We start from the raw sequence: 27,928 nt of genomic DNA on the forward strand, positions 1-27,928 counted from the left end.
GGATTTTGCTCGTGCCCCTGGCTACACTTAAAGGGGGTCTACTTTGCGGTGCTTTGCCGTCCGCCCATCGGCACCCATAGTCGGCCTTCTTCACAGCAGCAGCACCCAACCTCCATGGAGGATTTTGCTCGTGCCCCTGGCTACACTTAAAGGGGGTCTACTTTGCGGTGCTTTGCCGTCCGCCCATCGGCACCCATAGTCGGCCTTCTTCACAGCACCACCTGCCCTGCTGGAGGTTCACACTTTAACTTTTTTTACCCTCTTCTACCTTACAAATCATCCCACACTTGAGCACTCCTCACTCGGACTAAACACCTACATGCTACCACCAGAACCAGAATATCGTGCCCCTGGGGATCTTAAAAGAAGAAAACCCATAGTGGGATTAAAAACAGAACACTTAGTAATTTTAACAAACTTTATTTACAGTAATATTGACAGTAATAAATAAATTCAAACAGGATATAACGTATTTACAAGGGGACTGATTACAACAACACACTGCATATTTACAAGTTGATCACTGGCAACAGTGGGTGAAGTTGGGGCAGAGTATGGCACCCTCTCTTCACCCATGTCTGAGGGGTTGTGTTCGGCCAGTGACTGGTCCCTCTTCGGGACATGTCTTGGTAGGGAGTCTTGGTAGGGAGCCGGGCTGTGCTCCTCTCCAGAGTTGTCACTGTCGATGTCAATACCCGCAAAAGTGTCTTCATTTCCCGCTGCTGCTGTCGATGCCGCCGCCGCTGCTTGAAGTGACTGTGTGAAGAGCAACCGAATGTCCGCAGCCTCCTTCAAAGAAGGATTATTCGCGTAAAATTTGTCCGCAGTTGCAGTGTTGTGACACATGAAATCACTCACTCTTTGGCGGTTGCCTTTGTCTTGAAACCTCTTCGCATTATCGGCGTGGACTGTGCGGAGGTCGGTGAAGTTAATGGGACTGCGGAGCCCCACATCAGCCCATGCCAACCTCAGGGAGTAGGCAAGCTTCCTGAACGGGTTCTTCCCCTCTGTGTACAGAAAGTAACGGCTCTGGGTGCAGGTCAGCGTACCCTTAATTTCCAGCCACCTCTTCATCCATCCAAATTCTTCTACGGTGAGGTACAGCTGCGCCTCCCCGAACGCGTTGGCCGTCTTGTGGTTACTTACCTGTTATGACAGAGATAGAGAGTGTCAATACAATGTCAATCATGCATATAACTGCCAGAATAAATACATTGATTAATAGCACTCACATGAACCAGGTAGCCGAAGGCAGTGCCAGTTGTATCCGCCTTTCGGACCTCGGCGTTGGTCATGTTGGAGTAGACCCCCGGACGGTGGCCATAAATGCAGCTCCAATGAAGAGTCATATACCCATAGAGCAGTGTCCGGGTCGCGGTAGTCGGATTGCTGGCCATCACATCCAGGAGCTGAGGGATGCGAGTGGTGGTCGAAGTCAAGCATGTCATTAGGTCGTTGTGGCTCGGCAGACCTTCCATCTTGTCACGCTTCACTTGCATCTGGTGGATAAGTACTTTTCTCTTCAGGGACTTCAGGATGGCAACTACTTCCCGTTTGATTAAAATCATGTCCGTTTGGCTGAGCCTGCTCCCCTTGCACGGTGTGTCGGCCATGTACTTGAGAAAGTGTGATATATTCTTGATGTAGAAGTCGGAGGTCGTGACCTGAAGGCTTGACTTCATCAGGCTCCGGGACCACCCGCGTATCCTCTTGAGATCCCTCAAAAAGAGCCAGTCAGACAGGCGATTGAAACCGTGTGCCATGAAACTGAGGAACGACTTCACTCTGCTTAGTTTGGAGACTGTGTTTTCCTGGAGCCTCACTGGTGGGTCGATACCTGCATAATGCTCCCGGTATCCTTGCAGATACTCCTCTGTGAAATATAAACAGTACTTTAATGACAACACATGATGTGTTACAGAAACTGCATGTGTCACATAGCCAAAACACTTACCCATGATCCGTGGGAATGTTATGTCCCGCATTATATTTCCCCGGCCCCTGCCCCGGAACCAGGGGGAATTTATGGGAGGGGAGGTTGACGAGGCCTCGGTATGGATGGATGCAGGCTCTGAGGAGCTGGGTGAATGGGTGTGAGAGCCAGTGGGGGACTTGCTGCAGGCGGGAATGGGAGACGTGCTGCAGGCGGGAATGGGAGACGTGCTGCAGGCAGGAATGGGAGACTTGCTGCAGGAGGGACCTTTCGACTTGGACAGCCTCGTTGGTGTCGACTCTGGTCGGGGTCGTTTCTTCAGAATGACCCGCTCTCGTTCCTCCCCATCGAACGCGGGCATGTCCCCGGCCCGCTGATCCATCCTCTGTCGCTTGTCCTTTATCCTCTGCTGCAACTTGCAGCGCAGGGATTTCACCTCAGCAGCATATATGTCCCGCTGAGCCCTCACTGCGTTAGCCTCCAGCCTCCATTCTTTGCAGTCCGGGTTGTCACATTCATTCACCGGGGACAAGGGTGGAGGTTGTGACAGTATATCGTCGTCTGCCACCGTGTCAACAGCCCAAGCGGTAATCATTTCTATTGTGGGGTTTGTCATTCGGAGTTCATAAAGCTCCTTCTTGGCCACTGTCATTTTCATTTGATTTTGAACCACATGTAGTTCCTCCCGGGCCAGCTCAACATGGTCTCTGGCCAAGTGGCGATCCAGCCTTGTGCCGTGGTACTCGCATCCCAGAATGGTACAGGGATGGAGCCTAATGTTGGTCCGTCCGTTGGCCAACAACAGCAGAATTTTTCTTTCATCCAAGTTACGCACACCATGGTTCCTCTGTAGGTGCTTGCTCAGGGCACGGTAGGAGCTATTGCAGATCGGACAACGGACCGCCATCCGACCTGTATTCTTGAGCATTTCGGTACCGGAAAATGTCACCAGAATCGTGGGTAAAAAAGAAGGAAGCGTGAAAAGACTCACGAAAGACGCACTCAGCTTATTTTCAAATCTGTGTTTGTTTTCATTTGCATCATGGTGCGGTGTCCCATTTAGGCACTCGTTAGGCGGGCAGAGATCCCTGTAATCTCCCCTCACGTTCCTCCAGAGTCTGATTCTCCCAAAGGATACCCGACAGTTTCGGGTACGACCCAGAGGGCGCACGGTGGACGGCCAGGGCGAGGCCGCCACACCGCGCTGGAGTCAGGGTCCCGGTGAGGCGCAGGACGGAGCACCCGGCAGTAGCCTCCAGCAGACCCCCGCGCGGTTCCCTCGTCCCTCAGAAGAGGTGGAGAGGCGGAGGGGTGGGTCTTTTCATCTGCTGGCGGGTTGCCGGGATAACAGTATCCTCCGGGGAGGCATTGAACCCTTCTCAACTGCCCCCCGGAGGAGGCAGGGGAGTCAGGTACCCAGAGGGTGGACGGCCAGGGCGAGGCCGCCACACCGCGCTGGAGTCAGGGTACCGGTGAGGCGCAGGACGGAGCACCCGGCAGTAGCCTCCAGCAGACCCCCGCGCGGTTCCCTCGTCCCTCAGAAGAGGTGGAGAGGCGGAGGGGTGGGTCTTTTCATCTGCTGGCGGGTTGCCGGGATAACAGTATCCTCCGGGGAGGCATTGAACCCCTCTCAACTGCCCCCCGGAGGAGGCAGGGGAGTCAGGTACCCAGAGGGTGGACGGCCAGGGCGAGGCCGCCACACCGCGCTGGAGTCAGGGTCCCGGTGAGGCGCAGGACGGAGCACCCGGCAGTAGCCTCCAGCAGACCCCCGCGCGGTTCCCTCGTCCCTCAGAAGAGGTGGAGAGGCGGAGGGGGGTGGGTCTTTTCATCTGCTGGCGGGTTGCCGGGATAACAGTATCCTCCGGGGAGGCATTGAACCCTTCTCAACTGCCCCCCGGAGGAGGCAGGGGAGTCAGGTACCCAGAGGGTGGACGGCCAGGGCGAGGCCGCCACACCGCGCTGGAGTCAGGGTCCCGGTGAGGCGCAGGACGGAGCACCCGGCAGTAGCCTCCAGCAGACCCCCGCGCGGTTCCCTCGTCCCTCAGAAGAGGTGGAGAGGCGGAGGGGTGGGTCTTTTCATCTGCTGGCGGGTTGCCGGGATAACAGTATCCTCCGGGGAGGCATTGAACCCTTCTCAACTGCCCCCCGGAGGAGGCAGGGGAGTCAGGTACCCAGAGGGTGGACGGCCAGGGCGAGGCCGCCACACCGCGCTGGAGTCAGGGTCCCGGTGAGGCGCAGGACGGAGCACCCGGCAGTAGCCTCCAGCAGACCCCCGCGCGGTTCCCTCGTCCCTCAGAAGAGGTGGAGAGGCGGAGGGGTGGGTCTTTTCATCTGCTGGCGGGTTGCCGGGATAACAGTATCCTCCGGGGAGGCATTGAACCCTTCTCAACTGCCCCCCGGAGGAGGCAGGGGAGTCAGGTACCCAGAGGGTGGACGGCCAGGGCGAGGCCGCCACACCGCGCTGGAGTCAGGGTCCCGGTGAGGCGCAGGACGGAGCACCCGGCAGTAGCCTCCAGCAGACCCCCGCGCGGTTCCCTCGTCCCTCAGAAGAGGTGGAGAGGCGGAGGGGTGGGTCTTTTCATCTGCTGGCGGGTTGCCGGGATAACAGTATCCTCCGGGGAGGCATTGAACCCTTCTCAACTGCCAGGTAGAGCCCCCTGACAACTCCCCATACCTTTCTCCAGGGTGGGAACAAGTTTAAGTCAACTTTTGGAAGAACCAGAGAAAAGGGTGAAAATGGATAAATTGTATCCGAAAATAGTGTTCCAAAAGGCAGGTAGAGTCCCCTGACAACTCCCCATACCTTTCTCCAGGGTGGGAACAAGTTTAAGTCAACTTTTGGAAGAACCAGAGAAAAGGGTGAAAATGGATAAATTGTATCCGAAAATAGTGTTCCAAAAGGCAGGTAGAGTCCCCTGACAACTCCCCATACCTTTATCCAGGGTGGGAAAAAGTTAAAGTCAACTTTTGGAAGAACCAGAGAAAAGGGTGAAAATGGATAAATTGTATCCGAAAATAGTGTTCCAAAAGGCAGGTAGAGTCCCCTGACAACTCCCCCTACCTTTCTCCAGAGTCGGAAAAAGTATAAGTTAACTTTTTGGAAGAACCATAAAAAGGGGTGAAAATGGATAAAATGTATCCCAAAATAGTGCCTCTTGAGGCGGGTAGAGTCCCCTGACAACTCCCCTTGCATTCCTCCAGACACCAGTTTGAAAACTTAAAGTTTTGTGAGAACCATGATTGGGGGTCCTCCAGGCAACAATTTCATCCGATCCAAAGTGCTCATGAGGCGGATACATTCCTCCATGATTTCCCCATCATGTGAAAATAGCTCGTTTTTTTCTAAGTGCTCTCAAAAACCGGGTTTCCGATTTCGTGCAGATGGTAGCTTGGAAAAGATGAATGAAAATTTTGGACGGAGGAGGGGAGCTCTCGTTTCCCCTCTCCGTTGTAAATTGCAACGGGGGAGTGCAAAAGTCTCCGGGGCTTCGTTCCGAAGCGCCGAAGACTTGACCCCCTCCCCCGTTGGCACTTAGCCGTTTTTCAAGAATTTTCAAAAACTTCATTTTTGATTATTTTAACATATAATTGACCGTTTTCTTTACTTTTTTTTGCTTTCCACGGGTGGAGGCGCATGGCAGGCCGCATATGAGCTTCCAAATTCGGCCTGGAACGTCCGGGAATTATGGGTTAAGCTCCATATACTGACGACTCCCATTAAAAGTGATTGAAATGTACAGGAATCTGTCCATTTCAATCACATTTGACGACGCATGCAGGGTGACCCTGGCTACACTTAAAGGGGGTATACTTTGCGGTGCTTTACCGTCCGCCCATCAGCACCCATAGTCGGCCTTCCTCACAGCAGCAGCACCCAACCTCCATGGAGGATTTTGCTCGTGCCCCTGGCTACACTTAAAGGGGGTATACTTTGCGGTGCTTTACCGTCCACCCATCAGCACCCATAGTCGGCCTTCTTCACAGCAGCAGCACCCAACCTCCATGGAGGATGTTTCTCGTGCCCCTGGCTACACTTAAAGGGGGTATACTTTGCGGTGCTTTACCGTCCGCCCATCAGCACCCATAGTCGGCCTTATTCACAGCAGCAACACCCAACCTCCATGGAGGATGTTTCTCGTGCCCCTGGCTACACTTAAAGGGGGTATACTTTGCGGTGCTTTACCGTCCGCCCATCAGCACCCATAGTCGGCCTTATTCACAGCAGCAACACCCAACCTCCATGGAGGATGTTTCTCGTGCCCCTGGCTACACTTAAAGGGGGTATACTTTGCGGTGCTTTACCGTCCGCCCATCAGCACCCATAGTCGGCCTTATTCACAGCAGCAACACCCAACCTCCAGTGGAGGATGTTATCATGCCCCTGGCAACACTGGTAAACACTGGTAACATATGTCTAGCCGCTGACAGGAACTTGACATCGGAACTTGACATCGCATTTCCATTGAGCGGACTCCCGTACATGGGAAGGGCAAGTCCCACGGTACCTCCGTTCATAAGGCTGACATTTGCCTTACACTTAAAGGGGGTCTACTTTGCGGTGCTTTACCGTCCGCCCATCAGCACCCATAGTCGGCCTTATTCACAGCAGCAACACCCAACCTCCAGTGGAGGATGTTATCATGCCCCTGGCAACACTGGTAAACACTGGTAACATATGTCTAGCCGCTGACAGGAACTTGACATCGGAACTTGACATCGCATTTCCATTGAGCGGACTCCCGTACATGGGAAGGGCAAGTCCCACGGTACCTCCGTTCATAAGGCTGACATTTGCCTTACACTTAAAGGGGGTCTACTTTGCGGTGCTTTACCGTCCGCCCATCGGCACCCATAGTCGGCCTTATTCACAGCAGCAACACCCAACCTCCAGTGGAGGATGTTATCATGCCCCTGGCAACACTGGTAAACACTGGTAACATATGTCTAGCCGCTGACAGGAACTTGACATCGGAACTTGACATCGCATTTCCATTGAGCGGACTCCCGTACATGGGAAGGGCAAGTCCCACGGTACCTCCGTTCATAAGGCTGACATTTGCCTTACAATACCCAATATTAATGGTGTGTGTGTGTCTGCCCAAGGACAATTTAAAGTAAAACCTAATAGAGGTTTCATACATAATAACCTAATAAAGGTAAATGTAACAACTACTACAGTGCAACAAAACAGGAAGATTAAAAGTGGACACTTAAACATAAGATCTCTAGCATCTAAAGCAATATTGGTAAATTATTTAAAGGTCACATGTCATGGCCATTTCCACTGATCATAATTCCATTGTTGTGGTCTACTAGAATAGATACTGTGCAATTTTCCAAACTCACATTGGTTTCGCATACAGCATCTCTGTAAAGTATGTGTATTCACTCTCTCCTCTAAACGGCTCGTTGCAGCTCTCCCCCCCTCCCTGTGAGCACAGTGTGCTCTGATTGGTCGGGACGTTGTGAATCGCGCTAAGCTCCGTGGAGGTGTGATTTCCTTGTTTAGCGATACACAGCGAAACACAGCCAAACTCACCCTGAGCACACACAAAGTCACAGCCGAAGTAAAAACAATAAGTGTGGCTTGATATTGAGTAAGAAAAAGGTTGATAAACGCTGTGAGAATGGGTCTGCAGAGAGAATTTCGCCGCGATCCCAACTGTCTGTTATCAGCCTGCAGCCAGGGAGGAGAAATCAGCTGAGCTGCATGCACTGAGTGTGTGAGGAAGTCCGTGGATTGGTCAATTTGGACCAATCAGCGGGGGCTTAAACGTAACGGCTCCGCGGACGTAACGTAACGGCTCCACGGATTGGTCCATTTCGTTCCGGGGACGACATGACATCATGATGTACCCGGAAGAATCAAATGGACAGTGACGTATCTCCAACGAGGCGTTTTGGGGAGGTATTTTCTGTTTTAGAGTTTTACTCGCTACATGGTGTACTTTGAGGGTGTTGACTCTGCAGACCGTTTACATGCATAAAAACCTTCATAACACACAAGGGGACGGGCAATAACCGGAAAAGCATGACATGTCACCTTTAATATCAGATTATAATATTGATATATGCTGTCTCACTGAAACTTGGTTTAGACATGAAAAATATGTCAGCATAAATGAGGCCACTCCACCCAACCATATCAATACTCATATTGCCCGAGGCACGGGCTGAGGAGGTGGCGTTGCAGCAATCTTTGACTCAAGTTTACTTATCAATACTAAACCAAAATTAAATTATACCTCCTTTGAAAGTCTCGTTTTTAGTCTTACGCATCCGACCTGGAAAACTTTACAGCCAATCTTATTTGTTACAGTGTACCGTCCACCAGGTCCTTATTCCACATTTTTATCAGAATTCTCTGAGTTTTTATCAACTTTGGTTCTTAAAACAGATAAAGTAATTATCGTAGGTGACTTTAATATTCATGTTGACGATGATAAAAATAGCCTCACTGTTGCATTTAACTCTATATTAGATTATATTGGTTTCCGTCAGAGTGTAAATAAACCAACCCACTGCTATAATCACACTCTCGACCTTGTTCTGACTTATGGTATTGAAATTGAGCAACTATTATTCGAACCGCATAATCCTGCTTTATCCGACCATTTCTTAGTAACTTTTGAAGTACTGTTACTAGACTACAAAGCATTAGTCAAAAGTTCTTGCAGCAGAAACCTATCTGTTAGTGCTATTGCCAAATTTAAGGAAGAGATTCCATCAATACTTACTCGATAGCATGTCTGCATGTAAGGGAGGAAACTTATACAAAATGTACACCACCCCAAATTGATCATGTTGTTGATAGTGCTCCAAGTGTGCTGCGAATAAAATTAGACTCTGTTGCTCCTTTGAAAAAGAAGAATTGTATGTGCTTTTTTAATGATAAAATTGTTACTCTTAGAAACAAAATGAATGACCTCTTGCCTTTGACCAGTATAGTGTTATCAACAACTCCCAGAAAGGTAAGTTCTAATATTACACTAGATAGTAAATTAGAATACTTTTCAACCATAAACCTTGAACAATTGAATTCAATGATTCTTTCTTTTAAACCATCAACGTTAGACCCAATTTCTGTTAAAGCAAGTTTTTCCATTAATTAACACTTCTTTATTAAATATTATGAATATCAAATCAAATCAGGTTTTATTTATATAGTACATTTCAAAAACGATTTTTGGTCGAGCCAAAGTGCTGTACATGGAAATAATAAATAACACATTACTACAGTCGCAAACAGAAGACAAAAAATTACAACAGCAAATATAACAATCAAACACAGGGAAATGTCATGAGTCGTGCTCCGCTCTGACTAGAAGGCCAGGGAGAAGAAGTTCGTTTTTAGTGTTGATTTAAAAACCCCTAGGCCTAGGGTCTGAGCCGACCTCACATGGAGGGGCAGAGTGTTCCAGAGCCTAGGGCCAGCTGCTGTGAAGGCTCGGTGCCCTCGGGTTTTGAGCCTGGTCTTGGGCACTACCAGCAGCAGCTGGTCAGCTGACCTTAATGCTCTGGCTGGGGTGTGGCGATGGAGGAGTTCGGCTATGTAGGCAGGAGCCAGCCCATTTAGTGCTTTAAAAACAAATAAAAGGAGTTTAAAATCAATGCAGAACCTAATTGGAGGCCAGAATTGGGGTGATGTGGTTACGCTTTTTGTGGCCAGTGAGAAGACGTGCAGCTGCGTTCTGCACTAGCTGCAGGCGTCTAATTGGCGCCTGGTCCATACCCACGTATAGGGCATTGCAATAATTCAACCTTGTGGTTACAAAGGCGTTAATAACCCTTTCCAGATCTTTAAAAGATAAAAACGACTTGGTCTTGGCCAATAGTCGTATTTAAAAAAAGCAGGTTTTTACTACGCTGCTGACCTGCTTATCAAATTTAAAAGCGCTATTGAAGGTCACTCCAAGGTTCATTACAGAGGGGAGGATGTTTTTATTGAGGCAGCCCAGAATATCAACTGGAGAGGCTGGAGGTTGGGGTCCAACAAATATGACCTCGGTCTTGTTCTCGTTGAAGTTGAGAACATTTTTGCTCAGCCAGGATTTGATCTCTGTCAAGCAGTCCATCAATAGCTGTAATGAGTTGACATTAGAATTGAGAGGCACATAGATCTGTACATCATCGGCGTAAGAATGGAAGGGGATGTTGTGTTTTGTGAGAATTGAACCTAGGGGCAGTATGTACAGTAGAAAAAGGATGGGGCCCAGAATAGAGCCTTGGGGAACCCCACAGGTAAGAGGCGCTTTGGCAGAGGAGAAGGCACCTAGCTGCACTGAGAAGCTGCGGTCTGTCAGGTAGGATCTGAACCATGCAAGGGCAGAGCCTGTGATGCCTGCGGACTGTTCGAGCCGCGACAACAGGATGCTATGGTCCACAGTGTCAAAAGCAGCTGTCAGGTATAACAGCACCAGGACAGCTGGGCTGCCTGAGTCGGCGGCTAAGAGCAGATCATTAAAAACTCTTAAAAGGGCTGTTTCAGTACTGTGCATGGGTTTGAAGACAGACTGAAACTTTTCATGAATGCCATGTGTGATTAAAAAAGACTGTAGCTGGACATTGACTACTCACTCCAGGACTTTAGATAAAAAAGGTAGCTGGGAGATGGGCCTAAAATTTGCGAGAATGGAGGGATAGAGATTTTTCTTTTTAAGTAGTGGCTGCACCACGGCATGTTTGAAGGCAGCTGGGACACATCCTGAGCTAAGAGAGGTGTTTATAAGTAATACAATACTTGCTCCTACATCTGGCGATGTATGATTTCCAGATGTAGGTTTGGGCAGCAGTATAAACTCCAATGAGGGTCTGAGGTGGAGGAGAGCTTGGTGATCGTAGACGAGCAGAGCAAGAATATGAAGACAAGACAAGAATATATCTTTATTATCGGGCTATGTTCCACAATCATTTAAAGTAGCAGTGATAAAACCTTTTCTTAACCTCTTAAGCCCTGAGCCTGTTTTTCAGGTTTCAGGCTTGAAAATGCCACTAACACAACAAAGACTATATCTTCACTTCTAAAAGGGGTACATCAATAATATTTTCTCTCAAAGCAAGGTTACATCTGTGAGTTGGATGTAGAAGTGTCAGAATCAATATAGATGTTTTTATTTTAAAGTAAATTCAGATGGAACACAGTAAAAACATGTAAATTATATTGTCCGCCTAAAAAAAAAACATTACTTATAGTGAAAACCACCCTTGAATGATGGGCTAGTAGACTAAAAGAAAAAAAAGAAATCCAAACTATAACATATAATAAGTACCCTGTATCAAGATTGATGCAAAACAAGTGAAATTTGACCTTTTTAGAGAGGTTTAGAAAATAAAGTCCAAGCGGACTCACCTCTGGGTAATTTGGGAACCATCAGTTCCATTTGAACTTTTTCACTGTAAAAATCATTTTATTACTTTGAATTATCACTATAGGTATTCATTCCATCCTTTAAACTGTTGTGAAAAAAAAAAATATATATATAGGCCTACTCTGTTATCCTCTTACAGTGAGCCTCTGAATTAGCCCCCCGAGCGAAAAATGCTAACCTATTACTGCACCGAAAATCACTCCTAGCTCCCTTATTACTTATCCTAGCTGCACATCCAACACATTGTTTATGATCGTAAAGACACAGAATCTAACGGTGCCCACCTCAACACTGAAAGATACAAACTCGCGAGGTTATCAACAAAAACGTACATGAAAACAAGTGGTACTAACATGCGTTAGGCTAACAATGACTTACCTTCCTCGTTGTCTGGTCTAAACTGCTCTTCAATGGCATTAAAACGATAAAAACGATGATGTAGTTAATCCATAGATTAATATCCAATGGGGCTGTGTCCCCTTTGAAATGTTCTGATAATCTATAAGCAATAAAACTGCAATTCCGTTATCTGCTGTCCGCTCTGTGCTCCGTGCACTCTGGGTCCTGCTGCAATTCCTTCTTCGTTACGTTGTAAACAGTAATGTTGTTACGCTGGCTGGCATTATTTATACTTTACGCAGGACCATATCTCTGGAACCCATTGGTCGATTCGTGTGATTTACACCTTTTTCTTAACCATTACATCCAATAGAATCGATGGGCAGTTCCCAAATCCACGTAAACATTACCATAGCGGACGTAATAGAGAAGCAAACAAAGCATATCTGAAAGTGTAAGCCTGGACGGCAAAACTTTATACCCAGTATATTGCCATAAATATGATGATGGATTATCAGTAAACATTTCTACGTGACACAAAGACATTGGATTAACCTTGAGCACTGTTTTTATTCCGTTGAACACAACTTTTGATCACAAATCAAAAAAGGTAAGACGTAATTATTAATAATAATAAATAATAATAACTGAGATTTCTATAGCGCCTTTCAAGGGACCCAAGGTCGCTTTACAGGAATTGGGGCGAGCACACACAAACAAAACAAAACAAAGGTCAGACAGACAAAACAACAGATCGATTTAAGGGCCGAAAGCCTTGATGAAAAGATGGGACTTGAGGGCCCTTTTGAAGGCGTCCAGTGTGGGGATGTTGCGAATCTCCGCAGGGAGAGCGTTCCAGAGGGTGGGGGCTGCCACACTGAAGGCTCTGTCCCCGAAGGTTCTCAGTTTGGTGCGGGGGGTGGTGAGCAGGCCAGAGTCTGAAGACCGCAGGTTCCGGGGTGGGGCATGGGGGTGGAGGATGTCCGATAGGTACTGGGGGGCAAGGGCATGGAGGGACTTGTAGGTCAGGAGGAGGACTTTATAGTTTATGCGGAACTTGACCGGCAACCAGTGGAGGTGGATGAGGGTGGGAGTGATGTGCTGCCACGGCTTTGTGTGTGTGAGGACCCGAGCTGCACAGTTTTGGACATACTGGAGCCTGTCCGGGGTTTTGTTGGGAACCCCGAACAGGACACCATTGCAATAGTCCAAGCGGGTGGTGACAAATGCATGCACCAGGGTCTCAGCAACCGACTCCGAGAGTGACGGTCGGAGTCTGGCAATGTTCCGCAGGTGGTAGAACGCCGATTTGGTCACTGATTTGACATGGGAATGGTAGGAAAGGGTGGAGTCGAGGATCACACCCAGGTTGCGGGCTTCAGGAGATGGGGAGATGGAGCAGCCGTCGACCTCAAGGACGAAGTCACCAACCTTCTGGAGCAGTGCCTTGGGTGCCACAACCATGAGCTCTGTTTTACCGCTGTTCAGCTTCAGATGGTTTGAAGACATCCATGTCTTGATGTCGTGCAGGCAGTTGACGAGAGACTGAGGGGGGAGCTGGGAGGATGGAGTGGTGCTGAGATACAGTTGGGTATCGTCATATTTTTGAAACCGGATGTTGTTTACTTTCTCTTTTCTGGCTGATAGCTCCAGGAATTCGAGGTCGTACAGTGATGACATTACATGTGTGGAATCTGTGGAGTCTCAGCTTTAAATCATATATCTTGTTTGTGCAGTTAAGATAGTAATAAGGGCATTTCTACCGTGAGTTCTGTGTAAAAAAGCGTTAGCATTAGTTAGCATTTTTTCGCTCAATGCTAATTCAAAGCCTTGGTATTACTCTTGTGTATGAAACATTAATAGTTTTATAAATGTTAAGAAGCCCTGAGACATAGTCTCGAAAAACTGTGGGAGGGGTCCACTGGGGGGACCTTCGGGCTTAAGAGGTTAAAAAGCACAACCTCGATCCAGAGGTTTTAGCCAATTATAGACCTATTTCTAATCTGAACGCGTTAGACTCAATTATTTTGAGTTCCTCTCAAAAATTCTTGAAAAAGCATTCGCAAAACAGTTGTGTGATTACTTAAAAAACAATGATTTATTTGAAGATGTTCAGTCTTGCTTTAGAACACATCATAGCACAGAGACAGCTCTGGTTAAAGACACAAATGATCTTCTAATAGCCTCAGACAAAGGACTTGTCTCTATTCTTGTCTTGCTCGATCTCAGTGCTGCATTTGATACTATCGACCATGATATCCTATTGTAAAGACTAGAGCACTTAGTTGGCATAAAGGGAACTGCTTTAGGCTGGTTTAGGTCCTATCTATCTGAACGGTCTCTGTTTGTGTGTGTCAACAATGAATCTTCCATGCAAACCAAAGTGAGCTATGGAGTACCACAGGGCTCAGTGCTTGGACCTCTTTTGTTCACACTATATATGCTTCCGTTAGGCAATATTATAAGGACATATTCTGTACATTTCCATTGTTATGCGGATGATACTCAACGATACTTATCAAGCCTGATGAGTCCAATCATCTAAATGAAATTCAAGACTGCCTCAAGGACTTAAAAACGTGGATAACCTTACATTTTTTTATGTTAAACACGGCCAAAACTGAAGTTATTGTACTCGGCCCAAATAATCTACCAAACAAACTATCTAAAGATATATTAACTATGGATGGCATTAATTTGGCCTCCAGTGAGACTGTAAGGAATCTTGGTGTTATATTTGATCAGGATTTATCTTTTAACGCCCACATCAAATCAATCTCAAGGACCGCCTTCTTTCATCTACGTAACATTGCAAAAATCAGGCATATCTTGCCTCACAATGATGCAGAGAAACTAGTCCATGCATTTGTTACTTCAAGGCTGGATTATTGTAACTCTTTATTATCAGGGTGTACCAAAAAGTCAGTTAAGTCGCTTCAGCTAACTCAAAATGCTGCAGCATGTGTACTAACTAGAGTTCATAAAAGGGACCACATTACTCCAGTTTTGGCTGCCTTACACTGGCTCCCTATAGAACACAATAAATCATTTTAAATTATTCTTCTCGCCTACAAAGCCCTTAATGGGCAGGCGCCATTTTAGCAATAACTCATTATACCCTACTACTGTCCAACTAGGGCATTGCGTTCCAAGAATGCAGGGTTGTTGGTTGTTCCTAGAGTCTCTAAAAGTACAATGGGAGCCAGAGCCTTTTCTTATCAAGCTCCACTTTTGTGGAATCAGCTTCCAGTTTGTGTTCGGGCGGCAGACAGCCTATCCGTTTTTAAGAGTGCGCTTAAGACCTTCCTTTTTGATAAAGCTTATAGTTGAAAAAAACATCTAATAAGAGTGCATTGATGTAGACACGTTGTGCCTCGTCACCTATACATTTGAGTTCTTACTCTTTTTCCTTGCTGATGGTATGTCATTTGGTGGTGTGTGTGTAGACGGCAGAGGTGTCGACTCGAGTCACATGACTGGGACTCGAGTCACCAATTTGATGACTTTGGACTCGACTTGACAAAATCACAAAACACTTGCGACTCGACTTGAACACCAATGACTCGGGACTTGACTTGGACTTGAGCCTTCTGACTTGAGGTGACTTGATCATTTAATTCAGGGGTCACCAACACGCAGATCGCGAGATGCCGCTAGAAGAGCAGACTCCCGTCGGGGAAAGCAGTATCTTCAGCCGCTTCTACTCTTGCTGAGAATCCTTGCAGGCAGGGGCGGGTCTTTATTTGGGCCACCATGCGTCCAATCATATGCGAGGACACACTATGATCATACCATCATGTGAAAGAAGGGTGGGGGGCAGACGCTCCAAAGACAGCAGGTGTAGTGGTACAGGCCAGCGACAGGGAGACGGGGAGCCGGATTTAAATGCAAGCGCGTCGGAAAAAGTCAAGGAACTAGTGAAAACCGAAAAAAGAAGCAGCATCTGGCTGCATTTCAATGATATTGGAGAAAGCAAAGCTGAGTGCAGGATTTGTCAAATGAAAATAACCTTCAGAGCAGGTTTTTTTTTTTGTAACCACTCAGTATTTATTGTCAGAGGTGGGAGAAGTTCAGATATTGTACTTGAGTAAAAGTAGCCTACCAGAGTGTAGGAATACTCGGTTACGATAAAAAGTCCTGCATTCAAAATGTTACAAGTAAAAGTACTATCAAAATATAGTTAAAGTACCACCTGCAGAGGGATCTATATTCAGGTGTTCTTTTCCCCATCTTTTCCCTCGCTGCACATTATCCCTTGCATAAAAATTAGGGCTGTCAGTCGATTAAAATAGTTAATCGCGATTAATCGCAAATTAATCGCACATTTTGTATCTGTTCTAAATGTACCTTAGAGGAATATTTTTCAAGTTTTTAATACTCTTATCAACATATGAGCGGACACATATGATTTATGCTAATGTTTATTATCATTTGAACAATGACAAATATTCTATTGAATATTAATCACAACAACCTCAAATATTGGCCTCAATTCAATCTGGAACCTCTCTCATACAATAATACAATACAGTGTGCGTGTGTGTGTGTGTGTGTGTGTGTGTGTGTGTGTGTGTGTGTGTGTGTGTGTGTGTGTGTGTGTGTGTGTGTGTGTGTGTGTGTGTGTGTGTGTGTGTGTGTGTGTGTGTGTGTTGGATCGGATCGTTGGAGCTATGTGCAGCTCAAGGCATATGCTCGAACGGGAGCTGCCTGGACGCTGCAATCATGTTGCGCACTATCCATGATGAGTGTGCTGACTTTTCATACAATGTCCCACTGTCTGGCTTCCTGCATAAAGTCAAGTGCTCGGCGCAGTTGTGGCGAAATGTCGCTCCTCTGTTTTCATTGAAACAGCTCCTTATATCCGTTAGCGCTAGGGTTGCCAACTGTCCCGTATTAGCCGGGACGTCCCGTATTTGAGCCAAAAGGGGCGTGTCCCGTACGGGAATTTGTTTGTCCCGGATTCCCGTGTAAAGGGAAAAATAAAAAATATTTTCTGTTTGCGCGCAATGCAGTGTGTCTGGCTGCGTGCCTGTGTGTTCAACCCTGTCTCCTAAAAATTACGTTCCCACAGAACTAAACTGCATTCTCAATTACGTTTAGCTAGAAACGTATTTTCTCCCACGTTACGTTAGTTATGAACGTATCTCAAATACGTTTATTTTCTACATATCTTCTAGAAACGTATTTTCTCCCACGTTACGTTTGTTATGAACGTATCTCAAATACGTTTATTTTCTACATATCTTCTAGAAGCATATTTTCTTCCACGTTACGTTAGTTATGAATGTAACTTAAATACGTTTATTTTCTACATATCTTTGCCATTTATTGTCTTGCTTATAATAATGATAATTAGTTATTTATAAATATCATTTTAGAGCACACCTTTGAAATCGACAATCGGGCTCGATATATGGTTAAATTAAAATCAGTAGGCGAGGCTGTAATTTCGCCAGCTGTTACTCTCATGAGCGAGGCAGAACATAATAGTTTTAACATGCCAAAAAGCTGCTGTGTCGTTTATTGCACCTCAAACATTAAAACAAATCCAGAGTTACGTGTTTCTGTACTTCCTCTAAGAAGAAAGGACAGTAACAGAAGAGCTCTGTGACTTCAGGCTTGATCGCCGTTCAAATGACAGCGCTGGTTTCCCCAAAAGTGGGCGGGGCTGTAAAGTGAAGTAGATTTACTCTCATCTATTATTCAAAACCATTCTATTTATTCTAACGTAAATTACATGCCAGTGTTTTATCTTTTATTTATTTGTTTTTATTTTAAATCGTATAATGTCTGACTTTTTTTCCGTCTGTGAGGAAAAGAAATGGGGCTCAGAGCCTCAAAATACTGAAATCTGTATTTTTTAAAATCTTTTCCTTCTAATTTATTATTCTTTTCTAAATAACACACTGTTATTTACTCAACAATAACACACAATTATCCTTGTTTTTATTTATTCATTTAATTCTATAATCTTGGGCTTTTTAGCCGTAAATAAAGTCACCGGAAACAGACGGGACATTTTGAGCGATACACACCACAAACCCACTAAACTGATTACCCAAGATCCTCAGCTTGAAGCTTTTTGATTGGATGTTTTAGCCGCAATGCACGCTGGGATATGGTGTTGATATGATATGGAGATATGATATCCGACAACGAAAAATAAAATAATACCTAATTCAGAGTGTGCTTGCTTTTCTCTTTGGAAGTCATCACATAACGGCATTGTAATACACGGTTCGGCTGCATTAAATATTACACATCTGCCGTAATTCTTTATTTATAGAGAGAGACAAACAGGAGAACTGCTGCCAAAACTGAATACTTGACGTGGATCATAAATATATCAACAATTAAACAACATCTTCAATTTCTTTTCACAAAATACGTCTCCTTGCAGTATCAATAGTAATTCGGCTGACTTTTATATTTGATCCAATTGGTATATAGGTTATATTTACACCATAACGGTGCACAGCTGATAGAAAAGGACTTGTAGTTTTTAAAGATATTACTGATTTTCTTTGAATATAAGAATCTAAATACTGAGTTGAGAGAATAGTCAGGGGATTTGGGTGATGGGAGACACATCTATGGAATCACAATTTCAATAGCTTACTATTAAATGACGGATAGCCTATGCCTTTCTGTCTGTGATGTTTTACAAATCAGATATTAATGTGTAGAAGTAAAACAAGAGAAATAGTATAGCAATATCCTGTAAAATTATGTAAAAACATGAATAAAACTACACATCTTCAGATGTTATACATAAGTGTCTACACTAATAATACAAAGTTATTATTAGTATGCTGTGTGTACCTTGTGTGCACCGCCTAGTGGTTAAAGCATGTTATTGAATTATTTTTGTTGAATAATCTTATTTGATCAAAACAATATTAAGAGTACATACTTTCATAGGGGGAAAGTAGAAGGTCAATGATAGAAATATAGAATATAAAAAGTCAAGAAGATACTAAGTGATCTCTACAATAAAACAGTTTAGTGCTGGATGTACAAAGATATTAATAGGAGGATGTGCAAAACAGAAAAACGAATTAACCTTTATTAACACATTAAAAAATACTTTAGGTTAAGGTCTTCTTTTAAACAAGAAAAGCTCTGGGGGTATCTATCTACAGATGAATATTAAGCCTGACAAAGTACTTAACGTCTAAAATATTGCTTTCCTGCAATGTTAACTATGTTGAAACACTTATTTTAAATGATATTATACACATTAAGTATACTCTTATGTATGTAGATAGAATAAGAAATGTGCAGAATATGACAGTTTAATGGTGGAGGTATACAGTACACACATATTGATAGATGTCTGTTGAGGAACCTGCGACCCAAGTTGTGTATAAGATCAATACACCTTAGAAAACCTTGAAATCTTGAAAGGGATATGCAAAATAGCCATTATACAGTTTTTAATTAACTATTAGTAGAGAATAACTAAAGTCTGCTTTAAGGGTTGTTTATATTCCACATCATTAATCAGAATCTGCAAAGTAACTAAACTAAATGTAGTGGAGTAAAAATACCAGGTTAACCTCTGAATTGTAGTGGAGTATAATAACAAAGTAACAATGAGCTGTCGTGTGGGTATATATTAATGCTGCCCATTATGGATACAAGCGATTTTCACCCATTTAGTAATTACATGTTTTAAATGTGTACACACCAATGTGTTTCCTATCGCCTAAACCTCCAGGGCTGTACACAGTTTAATACTGTCAACTTCTACATTTGGGAAAAACGTCTTTTAAAACTACAATTCCCAGTAGAGACGTGCCATAGAGAACATGTTGCGAAACACAATAGCCAGCATGTGTAGTTCTGGTGGGGCGTTCGAGTCCAGTTTTGAATAGTCTGCCGTGGTTTCGTTCCATTTCAAAGAGCTTGACGCTCGGCGTAACCTTGGCGCAACATCACGGGGTTTGTCAACGGGACTGTAGTCCCAAACGATAGCTGGGGATTATGGGTAGTGTAGTGTCTTGGGCCATCCTAAATCTCGAAATGTCCCGTCTGTTTCTGGTGACTTTATTTACGGCTAAAAAGCATGCTAAAATGCCCAAGATTATAGAATTAAACGAATAAATAAAAACAAGGATAATTGTGTGCTATTGTTGAGTAAATAACAGTGTGTTATTTAGAAAAGAATAACAAATTAGAAGGAAGAGATTTTAAAAAATACAGATTTCAGTATTTTGAATCTCTAAACCCCATTTCTTTTCCTCAAAGACGACAAAAAAAGTCCGACATTATACGATTTAAAATAAAAACAAATAAATAAAAAGATAAAACACTGGCATGTAATACGTTAGAATAAATAGAATGGTTTTGAATAATAGATGACAGTAAAATCTACTTCACTTTACAGCCCCGCCCACTTTTGGGGAAACCAACGCTGTCATTTGAACGGCGATCAAGCCTGAAGCCACAGAGCTCTTCTGTTACTGTCCTTTCTTCTTAGAGGAAGTACAGAAACACGTAACTCTGGATTTGTTTTAATGTTTGAGGTGCAATGAACGACACAGCAGCTTTTTGGCATGTTAAAACTATTATGTTCTGCCTCGCACATGAGAGTAACAGCTGGTGAAATTACAGCCTCGCCTACTGATTTTAATTTAACCATATATCGAGCCCGATTGTCGATTTCAAAGGTGTGCTCTAAAATGATATTTATAAATGACTATTATCATTATTATAAGCAAGACAATAAATGGCAAAGATATGTAGAAAATAAACGTATTTCAGATACGTTCATAAGGAACCTGGGAGAGGAACCTGGGAGAAAACATGTTTCTAGAAGATATGTAGAAAATAAACGTATTTGAGATACGTTCATAACAAACGTAACGTGGGAGTAAATACGTTTCTAGCTAAACGTAATTGAGAATGCAGTTTAGTTCTGTGGGAACGTAATTTTTAGGAGACAGGGTTGGTGTGTTTGTGTGCTGTATGCGAAGGGCACTAGGACCGCTCAGTTGACAGGGCAGGCACAATGCTCGCACGTGTGTGTGAGATTTTCTCTGGTGGGCCACGGGCGCGGCATCATTGTTTGTGTGGCATGTCAGCCTGTTCAGTCGTGTGGGAAAATGAGCGCTGCCGGTGGAGGAGGTGATAATGAAAGAGGAGAAGAGAGAGAGGATGTGGTTCTGGGCCCTGGCCCTTCTAAAAAGAAAAGACTTGTGTCTTACAACAAACAGTGGAAGAAAAACACAGTTGGGTAAAGCCCGTGAGTGGAGATTGTAAATCTACTTCACTTTACAGCCCCGCCCACTTTTGGGGAAACCAACGCTGTCATTTGAACGGCGATCAAGCCTGAAGCCACAGAGCTCTTCTGTTACTGTCCTTTCTTCTTAGAGGAAGTACAGAAACACGTAACTCTGGATTTGTTTTAATGTTTGAGGTGCAATGAACGACACAGCAGCTTTTTGGCATGTTAAAACTATTATGTTCTGCCTCGCACATGAGAGTAACAGCTGGTGAAATTACAGCCTCGCCTACTGATTTTAATTTAACCATATATCGAGCCCGATTGTCGATTTCAAAGGTGTGCTCTAAAATGATATTTATAAATGACTATTATCATTATTATAAGCAAGACAATAAATGGCAAAGATATGTAGAAAATAAACGTATTTCAGATACGTTCATAAGGAACCTGGGAGAGGAACCTGGGAGAAAACATGTTTCTAGAAGATATGTAGAAAATAAACGTATTTGAGATACGTTCATAACAAACGTAACGTGGGAGTAAATACGTTTCTAGCTAAACGTAATTGAGAATGCAGTTTAGTTCTGTGGGAACGTAATTTTTAGGAGACAGGGTTGGTGTGTTTGTGTGCTGTATGCGAAGGGCACTAGGACCGCTCAGTTGACAGGGCAGGCACAATGCTCGCACGTGTGTGTGAGATTTTCTCTGGTGGGCCACGGGCGCGGCATCATTGTTTGTGTGGCATGTCAGCCTGTTCAGTCGTGTGGGAAAATGAGCGCTGCCGGTGGAGGAGGTGATAATGAAAGAGGAGAAGAGAGAGAGGATGTGGTTCTGGGCCCTGGCCCTTCTAAAAAGAAAAGACTTGTGTCTTACAACAAACAGTGGAAGAAAAACACAGTTGGGTAAAGCCCGTGAGTGGAGATCTGTCTCGGGTCTTCTGTGTGTGTGTGTGTGTGTGTGTGTGTGTGTGTGTGTGTGTGTGTGTGTGTGTGTGTGTGTGTGTGTGTGTGTGTGTGTGTGTGTGTGTGTGTGTCAGCTGATTGATGGGAAAATGCTGGGGAAATGGTTGGTTGAAGGATAACATTAAGTCTGATAATGATGTACCGTGCATGGTCACATCATGTATACTTAATACCATTTTTCAAATATTTATTTTTTAACATTTTGGACAAAATAGCCAATTGTACATCGAGGTGCCCAGATGTCCCTAGTGCCCACCTATCCGATTTGAACATGCTGATGTACAATGTGATGTAGTAGCCTAATGCAGGTGTAAGACCATTGTGTTTGTATTGTGTTATAGGTATGCATAGTTTTCTATGCATTTTGAGGGTTTTGGGGGGGTTTGACCCCTCGAACCCTAGGGGGCTGGCTCCCCCAAAATAATTAAATAACATAACCCTAACCCTAAAACCGAAATAAAAAAAAATAAAAGTAACTAAATACGCCAGAAACCGCGGGGGACACATGCCTGTGTCCCATTTTTCCATTTCTGGAAGTTGGCAACCCTAGTTAGCGCAGCTAGCTAGCACCAGATGCTAACAACAACAATGCACGTAATGTCTCTCTCTCGCTGAATCGGGCCACACATACACACACTCCCGGTCCTCCCGATGGCCAGTCGGTGCCTGCCGGTGAGCGTGGAAGTGTGGTCTGCCTCAAGCGGGCAGCAGGAGCGGGGCTGTCAGCATCAGCTTGTAGATGGTATTTTAAACTCGATGCGCTCTGAAACTACGGGGCGGCCGAGGAAAAAAAATACACATCGCGTTAAAATTAGGGCTGTCAAGTTAAAAAAAATGAACGCCACTAATTATTTTAACGCGATTAACGCATGTGTATTTTTTTTCCTCGGCCGCCCCGTAGTTTCAGAGCGCATCGAGTTTAAAATACCATCTACAAGCTGATGCTGACAGCCCCGCTCCTGCCGCCCGCTTGTGGCAGACCACACTTCCACGCTCACCGGCAGGCACCGACTGGCCATCGGGAGGACCGGGAGGGTGTGTGTGTGTGTGTGTGTGTGTGTGTGGCCCGAGCGAGCGAGAGAGAGACCTTACGTGCATTACCGTACCGCAGTGTGAACGCGGCTATTGTTGTTGTTAGCATCTGGTGCTAGCTAGCTGCGCTAACGGATATAAGGAGCTGTTTAAATGAAAACAGAGGAGCGCTCTATCCACACAACTGCGCCGAGCACTTGACTTGATGCAGGAAGCCAGACAGCGGGACATTGTACGAGAAGTCAGCACACTCATGATTGCAGCAACATGATTGCAGCGTCCAGGCAGCTCCCGTTCGAGCATATGCCTTGAGTTGCACATAGCTCCAACGATCACACACACACACACACACACACACACACACACACACACACACACACACACACACACACACACACACACACACACACACACACACACACACACACACACACACACACACACACACACACACACACACACACACACACACACACCATTTGTATTGTATGAGAGAGGTTCCAGGTTGAATTGAGGCAAATATTTGTAATGTTCAGAGGTTGTTGTGTTTAATATTCATGAGAATATTTGTCATTGTTCAAATGATAATAAACATTAGCATAAATCATATGTGTAAAAACTTGAAAAATATTCCTCTAAGGTACATTTAGAACAGATAAAAAATGTGCAATTAATTTGCGATTAATCGCGATTAACTATGGACAATCATGCGATTAATCGCGATTAAATATTTTAATCGACTGACAGCCCTAGTTAAAATAATTAGTGGCGTTAATTTTTTTTTGCGTTAACGCGTTAAATTGACAGCCCTAATACAAATAGATTGTGGGTCCCTTATAACATGTTGTACACAGTGGAAATAAACATTCTGGTTACCTCAACATCAGGGATCTTATACATTAAACTCCTTCTGAATCAAACCGTCACGGTAGCATTACCTTACTGATCCCTCTTAAAATGGAAAAAAAACATGTTACTTTACCAGCAGAGAGAAAATGGATTATTAAATGATTAATGTGACTAACAAAGAGCAGTTTGATTATTAAGTATTATTCTGTTGATCAATGTCATTACATTTGGTGAAAAGCACATAATGACTTGTTTAAGACTTGTTTTGTCAAAGTTTTGGACTTGGACTTGACTTGAACTTGCCCATCCTGACTTGAGACTTGACTCGGACTTGAGCGCAAAGACTTGAGACTTGACTCGGACTTGAGCGCAAAGACTTGAGACTTGACTCGGACTTGCAAAACAATGACTTGGTCCCACCTCTGGTAGACGGTGGAAGCAGGGAGAGGCATACCCGTACCTTGATTCCTGCCGAGTCGATGCACAACTGTTGATTGGTGTCAGTGCCAAAAAAACTTTTTAGGAGCAATGCGCTCATGGTATAGATGTGGCGCATACATCTTAATTCCTACTCTTTTCCCTAACCCTATCCTAAGGGAGTGCATGTACGTAGACACGTTGTGCCAGCGGCGCCGGATTCATTTCAGAAGTGGGGGGGGCAAAAAGTGCGTATAAACTTTAAACTCAGATGAAAAAAAACTGTAACGGAACCTGCCATGTTACCTTTGATTACTATACGCCTTACATTCATAATTTCAGTGGAGGGAGGGGAAGCGGCGCTGTGGAACAGCAGAGTGGCGAGTGAGAGCTGTCATATTCCCTTGACAAGCTTAAAAAATGCCTGTAGCTAATGAGATTGAATATAACAATCAAAAATAACAAAATATACACAGCTAGATCAGATTTTTAGATGCAACTTTAGAGTAGAGGAGAATTATTGAAACGGGATGTGTACAGTATTCCGCGGCATCCTTTGCTGCGAAAATGTGGGGCAGGGCTGTAAAGTGGGGGGGCCAATGGCCCCCTGCTTCCGGCGCCCTTGCGTTGTGCCTCTCCACCTCTGTTCCTTACTTCTTACTTGCTACCCCTTTCCCTCAACCTATCCTAAGGGAGTGCATGTACGCAGTAGGGCTGTGCATCTTCACTGGTCTCACGATTCGATTCGATTACGATTATCCTGTCAACGATTCGATTCGGTTCGATATCCCGGTGCATCCCGGTGCATCTCGATTCATACCAATGCGTTGCATCCTCAATTTTCTAGATTACTGCACATGGCTTATTTTTCATCAATGCATACATGCAGTCAATACATATGAACTCTCTTTTTATTATTTAGAAAGTGCTTCAGAAATCAATAACATAAATGTCTTGACATTCATTTATAAACCAAAATAAATGAATTGTATAGGTCTAGCCTCCGTGTGTGAAGTTGTTCCATCCTCAAAAACAAAAAGCTAATGCTTCTGCAGTCTAGCTGCAGCTTCTAGCCACGGCCTTCTGTTAAGAAAGGACACTGAATGTCCTGAATGAGGCATCACACACAGGACGTGAGTCTGAACACAGCAGACAACAGGAGTATTTACAACAGCATATACAAACTAAAATACTGCATGTGGGTGCACACTTACATTCTCTGTTTTACTGTTACATAAATCCAATGAATGAAAGATAAAATTAGCTTCATTATATCTCAGTGATTAAGTGAATAATAAAGTTTCTATCGGGTCACTATCAGCATGTCACTCATTATTTTCAGGGAGGGGGCGGGGCTTGGAGGAACGGAGAGGAGACGGTGATCGCGGAAGCTTTTTTCCTCCTGCCTTCACAAACTTGACACACGTATATATCATCTGAAAATTGCTAGAGGACATTCATACTCTGCAATCCAAGACTTAATTAAATCCACCAAAAACCTGACATGATTGTAACGCGATTATTTTTGAAAAACATAAATCCCTGTCTGTGTCTCTGAGCCGCAGCAACACGGAGTGATTCAGAGCGGGTCCTTCTGCTGTGGGTTCTGGACTGGTGTTCTTGTGTTGGTGGATAAAGCAGACTGCTCCGTGTTCGGTGTTGCTGTGCCGCTGTCACGTATGTTCCCTGATCTCTGCGTCACCGACCGATTTGATATTAAAGTGACAGAAAAAACGTTATAGTAAAGCCGCGGCCGGAAAATCAGGAAGCAACGTTACTACTCTATAACCGATTATCTTCCGTCACTGCATCGAGACCGAATCGTCCACGTCCGCATCGCAATGCATCGTAGAAACGATTATTTTCAACACCCCTAGTACGCAGACACGTTAGTTTTGCTGCTATAGGCTAAGACCAGGCATCCTCAATGTCCGGACTCCGGTCCGGATCCGGACCGAACCACAACTGTCTCCGGACTCTGAGCAAATTATACTTTTCATATGTATTATCTGTGTTATCTGCGAGACATCGCCACAACGCAACGAGTCAAAATGATCCACTATGTCCATAGACTGCAAACAGCGCTCTGCATGTCCTGTTCCACTGTCTGTGTGTGTCTGTCAACGCATTGGTCCAATCACATTCAGCATCCCGTCAGCGTTTTTTCCCCCCAAACAATCTGCGAATCAGAGGCACAGTAGGGCGGGTCTTCGTGGAATGCGGGTGGGAAAAATGTGTGTCTCGTCTCTTTCAACCTGTCTGAGTCAGAGCGAGAGTTTAAAAAAAAAAAATTCAGAGCGAGAGTTAACAGCTCATCTAGTTCCATCTGTACTGTAGCTAGTAGCCTAGTTTCACCTACTGGGGGTGGCAAATGCCACCTGTAGTTTTGCAAAGAAAACGTACACATTCCAAGTTTGATTGGGATTAAAGACATTGTCCACTATCCTCTAAAATATGAACTCCAATGACATGAATTTTTTCTATCTGTGTTTGTGCCCTTGGATTTATATAAATGTATTTTTTACCCGTTACAACCTTTCTGCAGGTATCCTACCAAGTGCAGGATGTGCATCTCCTGGCAGCTGTACAATTGATTCCTCTTAATTCAAATGAGCTATCTACCATTGTGCATGTTGTTGTATTGTTCATGTGCAGTATAACATATTAAGTAGACCTCTACAAACAGGTAACATAATAAACATAGAGGATTTTTTTTATTCATCTCAGGTGGTGTATTTCACGGCTGTGTTCCCCTATGTGATGCTGGCCATCTTGCTGGTCAGGGGGTTGACGTTGCCGGGGGCCTGGCAGGGTGTGGTCTACTACCTGTATCCAGATCCTTCTCGCCTGGTAGACCTTCAGGTAGACCCTGCACAGTTTCACACCTACCTGAATTGAATACACAGATAGATGAAACAAGATCCTCCTGTGACTGATATAACGCTGATAACCTAAATACGTGTTTTTTAAATCTTTCTTCATGAGGTGTGGATGGAGGCTTGTGCCCAGGTCCTCTTCTCCTATGGCGTTGCATCAGGAACCCATATCACAATGAGCAGTTACAACAAAGTCACAAACAACTGTTACAGGTTAGTCATGTGATCAGTAGCTCCATTAATATATTGGAAGCTTTTGTTGATTGGGTTTTATTTTCTTTGAGTATCTGCCACGTACTGGGTTATATAATAATGTATGACTACATTCAAACAATACTACGAAATAGGGGATGAAGTGTAGCTTTGCTTTCTTTTGTAAATTTCAAAGATGAAAACTAGAACTACCTTAAGATATAGATACATCTAGGGGCAATAAGAACATCAAAACTACCTAAGGACGGATTGTCCGCCCAACAACATAAAGTCTATTACTGTCAGTACATTTTCCCACTGAGTTCTGCTCTGCATGCTGTGCTTTGTGTTTGTGTATGCAGGGACAGTGTGTGGTTATGTGTGCTCAATAGTTGCACCAGCTTAGCTTCCGGGTTTGCAGTCTTCTCATGTCTCGGATTCATGGCCGAAAAACAGGGCATTCCCATCGAAAAGGTCGTCACATCAGGTACGATTTTCAAGTGCAAAGCTACCATCTCTACCATATCTCTCAGAATCAAAAGTACCCTCACAACAATTCAAATGTCTCTTCTGTCCTTGCAGGCCCGGGGCTAGCATTCGTCGCTTTTCCTCAGGCTGTTGCCATGATGCCCGTGCCTCAGCTGTGGGCCGCCTGCTTCTTCATTATGCTCATTCTGTTGGGACTGGACACTGTGGTAAGATACACCATAAACAGTTGGTGTCCTTCACAT

At 44.5% G+C, this 27,928-nt stretch overlaps 2 protein-coding genes across 2 annotated transcripts; one reads left to right on the forward strand and one right to left on the reverse strand.

Moving 5' to 3' along the window:
• Nucleotides 1-404: 404 nt before the first annotated feature.
• Nucleotides 405-1,307, reverse strand: LOC139433202 (uncharacterized). Its single transcript, XM_071202118.1, has 2 exons — nt 1,233-1,307; nt 405-1,146 (listed from the first exon to the last, which is right to left on the reverse strand). The coding sequence occupies exons 1-2, from the start codon at nt 1,293-1,295 to the stop codon at nt 454-456; spliced, it is 756 nt and encodes a 251-aa protein (XP_071058219.1). The 5' UTR covers nt 1,296-1,307; the 3' UTR covers nt 405-453.
• An 11,665-nt stretch (nt 1,308-12,972) lies between these two features.
• LOC117440786 (sodium- and chloride-dependent betaine transporter-like) lies at nt 12,973-27,892 on the forward strand (the record flags this gene model as incomplete). Its single annotated transcript, XM_034077022.2, has 5 exons — nt 12,973-13,137; nt 26,857-26,991; nt 27,115-27,218; nt 27,560-27,684; nt 27,780-27,892. Coding segments are annotated over exons 1-5 (642 nt in total), but the record flags the coding sequence as incomplete, so codon positions are not given.
• Nucleotides 27,893-27,928: the final 36 nt, after the last annotated feature.

The sequence above is a fragment of the Pseudochaenichthys georgianus genome, unplaced genomic scaffold (assembly GCF_902827115.2).
Source record: "Pseudochaenichthys georgianus unplaced genomic scaffold, fPseGeo1.2 scaffold_1203_arrow_ctg1, whole genome shotgun sequence".
NCBI lineage: Eukaryota > Metazoa > Chordata > Actinopteri > Perciformes > Channichthyidae > Pseudochaenichthys > Pseudochaenichthys georgianus.